We start from the raw sequence: 6,000 nt of genomic DNA, 5'->3' as shown, positions 1-6,000 counted from the left end.
TCTTTCTGAAATAGAAATCTTGGGTTGAAGACCTTGAGCCTGGACAACACTTCTCTCTCTGGGCAGCAGGAAAAAAACTTTCATTGCTTTTTTCTACCTGCCATCTGAATTTACCGGAGACTCTTGATGGGCTGTGGTTTTCCCTTGACCGGACTTCTAACCAGCTGTCTGACTCAAACAGGCTCCTTCTTCAGGAGAGAACGTGAGGCATTTCACTTGATCTACTACTACTACTCACTTGCATCTGAAGAAGTGAGGTTCTTACCCACGAAAGCTTATGCTTCCAATACTTCTGTTAGTTTTAAAGGTGCCACAGGACCCTCTGTTGCTTTTTACAGATTCAGACTAACACGGCTACCCCTCTGATACTACTAAGTTGGCATCTTAAAATCAGGACCTTCCTCATAAAGAGAACAAATAAAGGTGGGAAAGTGAGAGGGTGTATTATTGGCTCCTGCTTCTTTATAGCTTAAGAAACACTTGGATACTATAATGACATCCTGGAGCTTGTCTACACTTAAAATGCTAGAGCAGTGCCACTGTAATGCTTAAGTGTAGACACTCCCTATGCCCGGGGCAGTGGCGCATTAGCCACTGGGCCAATGGGGCCCATGCCTAAGGGCCCTGGCCAGTTGGGAGCCCCTGGAAAAATGAGCACCCTGACCCTCTCCGCCCACCCAGCACTCCTGCCAAGGAATGGGGTTAGGGCATGGGGGCTTGACCTGCTCCTGCCGGTGCTAGTGCTGAGGAGTGGGGTCGTGGTGCGGGGGCTTCTCCTGCTCCCCAGCAGGAGTGTTGAGGGGGGTGGGGTGGGGTAAGCCCCTGTGACCTGACCACATTTCCCCGGCAGGAGTGCTGGGGGGGGGGAGGACTGCAGGTGAAAGGGGTGGGGAGGGGCCCTCACTTGCTCTGGCCTGGGGCCCCACAAAACCATAATTTGCCTCTGCCCAGAGGTTCTTCTCTTGGTTTAGAGAATCCACATCCCCGAGAGACAGGAGCTTAGTCAATGGAAGAATTCTTCCATAAACCTAGGGCTGTCTATATGGGGACTTCGGTAGGCATAACTATGCCCTTCAGGGGTGTGGATTTTTCACACCCCTGAGCAACACAGTTAACCCAACCTAATTTTCTAGTGTAGACAAGCCTCTGGCTAATGTTCACTCTTACTTCCCCCTCCCCCGCTTCTCTACATTAGATTGATTGTTAGGATGTCTGGACGCGGAAAGAAAAATGTGAAACCGACAACTGCCTCGAAGACAACCAAGTCAGCGAAGGCTGGTCTGCAATTCCCAGTGGGTCGTGTCCACCGGCTTCTCAAAAGAGGGAACTATGCTGAGAGAATAGGTGCTGGCGCTCCGGTTTACCTGGCGGCCGTGCTGGAATATCTGACTGCTGAGATATTGGAACTGTCAGGAAATGCTGCTCGTGAAAACAAGAAAAGCAGGATTGGGCCACGACACATCCAGCTGGCCGTGAGGAATGACGAAGAGCTGAACAAGCTGTTTGCTGGGGTGACCATTGCTGAAGGAGGAGTTATGCCCAACATCCTTCCTGCTCTTGTTCCCAAGACCACAAAGGTGCCTAAGCAAGGACTAAAAGATGGCCAGTCACAGGAATTCTAGTAACCGCTAGTCTGCTGAAAGGGTGCTGTTTCTAAGGCTGGCTTTCTCCACAACACTAGCACTTCATGCACATAGGACTCTTGGTTGTAATCCATATATTTATACATAGACTGTATGTCTTCACTGCTTCTAAATATGGAACCTCCTAAGGACTTCCTCCTGTGGTGTGTGGTTTTTAAATCGACTTTGAAATAAATACTTAGTGCATAGAGAAGCCCCTGAAACTTGTTTTCTGAAGTTGGCAGATAGGCCATAGTTTCTCTGACACTTGAGAAGGAAGTTGCTGTCCCACCACTTCTTAATTTAAGGAAACTTGGGGACAAGATTTTAAAAACTAATGATTGCGTGTGCATGAAGTGAGACTAATTTGGGTGGGCCTGATTTTCAGAGTGTGGGTGCTCAGCACTTTCTGGTAAGTGGGGCCTTCTTATAGTATCTCAGATTGGGCACTCAAAAGTAATACGGCAGCTTAGGGAAACCTTGACTCAGGTTTCCTATAGCGATGATAAAGTAGGTGTGGATTTCTCTCCTGTGCTGTAAGGGGTGGAGTAGGACTACCCTGGTAATTTTAATGATGGTCACCCGTGCATTATTTGTTCCTTGAGGTAGTTTCAGAAAGGCACTTATGGGCCTAAACCCAGACTTAGGCACGTATGAGTAGTTTTAGGCTCCATTGCAATCCACAAAATTCCTGCTGAATCCTGTAGGCGCCTAAACTTACTCAGTTCTTAGGTTTATGCCCCTGGGCATATGTGCTGCTCGCTTACTCTAGGCAATCCATAAACTGGGAAGATAGGTGTTGGGCTGTCTAATTTGCTCAAGGGGCCCAATCTGGTAGGAGGCCAGAGGAGGTGCAGCTGCTCCCAACTTTGTAACTCTTAGTGCAGTGATTAAAGCACTCCCGTTCAATAGGGCAGACAGGATTTAACAGGGGTGCCCTACTTCTCAGATGTCCGCTCTAACCAATGAGCTATGGGCCACTCGGATATGGGGCGCCACCAAGCTCTCTGATTGAACTTGTTCCTCTATGGATAAATACTTAGTCATTGGGGCAGAGGGCCTGGAGCCACAGTTCAGGGCAACTGTAGCATATTATCCCTCTATGGTCCCTTGGCACCTATTCTAGACTCCTGGTTCCTCCTCCATCACCTCTCTTATGCATATCTCTCTCTCCCCCTGACTGTGTGGTTTCCAGGTTGTACAGTTCCCTGCCTACACTGTCATATTCCTTATTTAAAAAGAAGCCTGCATATGGTAACCTGGACAGCCATACCATCTAAAAGACCAGTGTAGATTATTTGCTTGTTTTCCCAGAGGTTATGAATAGTGTATTGCCAGCAGTTATAAGTCATCACACAGCTCTTTCTAAGCAAGCACATTTATTCTTAGGGTAAAAGCATTACAGAGAAAACATAAAAGAACATACACACATGCTAAAAAGCTTACCAGAGATCATACCAATTCCAGCCGCACCCCTGGTAGCTGTCAACCCTTCATAACCAGCAACTGAATTTTCCTTGTGGTTACAAGTTCATAACTGTCTCAGATTCAGACACACCATGAATAGTTCAATCTTTCCTTTATACACCTTGGCCTTTGATCTTGGTTTCATGTGACAGGTGAGCAGCAGCCAATGGCCCAGTCTTCAGACTGTAGCTTCAAAAGGTTGGGTTTTTGCATAATTAGAAGTGTGGAATTTGTATTCCCCTCCCCCTATATATTTCCCAGGAAAACCATATAACACTTTTTGTTCCAAGAGTCCATGCTGGTCTGGCACATTGTTCAATATAGTCCTTTGAACCAGGACTCACATATGTCACAGCTTCCCCCTCGAGAGGTAAAACAATTGCAGCCCACAACAATACATAAACCACTCTTTAATACAATAGACTCCAAAGGCACTTAAACTTAATCCAATGAGGTCTCCCAAGGGTATTGCAGCAAATTTCCATATCTGTAACACCTGAGTCTCCCACTGCTCATGTGAGTCTCCTGAACACCAGGCTAGAGTTATTCTCACTCTCTGTAGTTCAATGACTCTAAATGGCATGTATGACTGACTTCTACAAAATGAGCATTTGAAGACAAACCTTGGAAGGGGTGGCTCTGCACATAGATCTCAGTTTGTGTGGCTTGGCTGGCAGAATAACAGTCCATCAAGACTGACTGGTAGCAGAGCTGTTCCTATTTAAAAAGAAGCCTGCATATGGTAACCTGGACAGCCAAAATTGGACACAGCATTAGAACATAAGGATGTGAGGGTCTTTAGAAAAAGATGGTGCTGCAGAGAACTGCATCAACCTTTCTAGATAAGGTTTTCTGCTCGCAAAGGTGGAGACATGAACTGAGGTGAGAACAAGGAAAGCTAACTGAAACAACGTTGCTTGAGACATTTGACTCAAGGTACGGTGAGAATGTCAGCCACCTAAGTAAAGTATAGGATGTCAAAAATGCCTGTCACAAAAACAACCCTTTCAATACCTGAAGAAGAGAGGGAAGCATCCAATAACCCATGAAGTGTGACTGATAACTGTCCTTTCCCCTCTCTTTCCCCACTCCTCTGGGGATGGCACTTGCTAGCAATCCTGCACTTTAAGTGCAACGTAGTCTGGCTTCTTTGTTTAATGTTGTTCAGGCAAAAAGATTGGACTGAAGACCATTGTATTTTAGAAAAGATACATTAAATGCTATTAAACATTTATATTAATGCTAGTTAAAAATCAGGTATAATGGTTATTGTATCAATATGAATGACGTATTTTACAGGGAATGTTTGGGGGGAAATCATGTTTTATTGTCTCTATCAAATAATAGTTAGATATTAAAATATCTTTCGTGCACTATTATATCATTTAGTGCATTTCCTTACCAATCTGTGATTATTCCAAATAGTGTGTATTCTAGTGTTTTGACTACTCTTAACTTTAAATTCATAAGCTCTGGCTTTTCCTTGGGAATACTATAAGGCCCAGATCCACAAAAGGAATTTATGCAATGTGATGCTTACCATCATAGAGTCTAACTTTTATGTGCCTAGAACAGGGATCGGCAACCTTTGGCACGTGACCCATCAGGGAAATCCGCTGGCGGGCCGAGACAGTTTGTTTACCTGCAGCGTCCGCAGGTTCAGTCGATCGCAGCTCCCGCTGGCCGTGGTTCGCCGATCTAGGCCAATGGGGGCTGCGGGAAGCGGCGCGGGCTGAGGAATGTGCTGGCCACTGCTTCCCACAGCCCCCATTGGCCTGGAGCGGCAAACCGCGGCCAGTGGAAGCTGCGATCGGCTGAATCTGCGGACGCTGCAGGTAAACAAACTGTCCCAGCCCACCAGCGGATTTCCCTGATGGGCTGCGTGCCAAAGGTTGCCGATCTCTGGCCTTGAAAATCACAGGAACACCATTGCAATGTGATCCACAATACCTGAGTTTGGTACCTAAGCTCTCTATACAATGAATGCAGGGAGAGAGGTGCCTTAGAATGCAATCTACAAAAGCCAGCATGTTAGGCTGGGAGTGGTCAAAGCTAGCCAGTGGGAGATGCCAATGACAGGGTGTGCACTAAGCCCCACTCATCTGATGGCAGGGCTTAATAAGCACCCTGTCATCAGCATTTCCCATTGGCTAATTTAGGTGGCTTCCTGCTTAGCATGCTGGCTTCATGGATCCCATTCCTAGATGCCTGTCTCTCCCCATTCATTGTATAGGGAGCTTGGGTGCCTAACTCAGGCTTTGTGGATTACAATGCTGTTCCTATGTTTTTCTAGGTGCCTAAAAGTTAGGCTTTATGATGCTCAGTGTCACAACTCCTCAGCACTTTTTGTGGATCTAGACCTAAGTACTGTTAGAATTTCATGGCATAATATGGCTATGACCATAAATTTCCTTCTTTGCCCTTAGTTTTATTCATAGCCTTTACCATCAAAATAGACATGAGGCATTTGCAAAGTAGGTGTGGGCACATGTATCTCTCCAGTGTGGGTCTAAAATGTAGGTGCACCAGAACCAAACCTAACCTGTTATGCCCTGCATCAGGAGGGCCACATGGAGGCCAGCAATGGGTTAGCTGGTAGAACAGCATCCTTTAAAGGAGAGAATTATATAACTGAAAACTCTGTGCAAGTGTGAGAGATTGGGTGAATGAGGTAGGAGTTTGAGCTGCTGGAAACGGGTGGGGGTGACCTGAAAGCAGGAAGTCATGTGAAGCCTGTGAATGATGCAGCAGCTGATCATGACTGAGGAAAGAGAAGGGGCAGACTGCAGACAATGCCCATTATTGTCACCAGTGCATTAGAATCCTGGCTATTAGATTGTTTCAAAAGGTCAGAGCACAGACTACGGGCGTCAGCCAATCCACAACTTCTTATGTAGGTACCAGGGTGCTT

At 46.3% G+C, this 6,000-nt stretch overlaps 1 protein-coding gene across 2 annotated transcripts; it reads left to right on the top strand.

Moving 5' to 3' along the window:
* LOC128826468 (histone H2A-beta, sperm-like) lies at positions 1-1,687 on the top strand. 2 transcript variants are annotated; one of them, XM_054009762.1, is made up of 3 exons: positions 1-202; positions 339-423; positions 1,196-1,687. In XM_054009762.1, exon 3 carries the CDS (start codon positions 1,209-1,211, stop codon positions 1,620-1,622), a length of 414 nt encoding a protein of 137 aa, XP_053865737.1. In that variant the 5' UTR covers positions 1-202; positions 339-423; positions 1,196-1,208; the 3' UTR covers positions 1,623-1,687. The 2 variants fall into 2 exon arrangements, with proteins under 2 accessions (XP_053865737.1, XP_053865746.1); XM_054009771.1 differs by lacking the exon at positions 339-423.
* Positions 1,688-6,000: the final 4,313 nt, after the last annotated feature.

The sequence above is a fragment of the Malaclemys terrapin genome, chromosome 1 (assembly GCF_027887155.1).
Source record: "Malaclemys terrapin pileata isolate rMalTer1 chromosome 1, rMalTer1.hap1, whole genome shotgun sequence".
Lineage (NCBI taxonomy): Eukaryota > Metazoa > Chordata > Testudines > Emydidae > Malaclemys > Malaclemys terrapin.
This window is presented reverse-complemented; position numbering and strand designations above follow the sequence as displayed.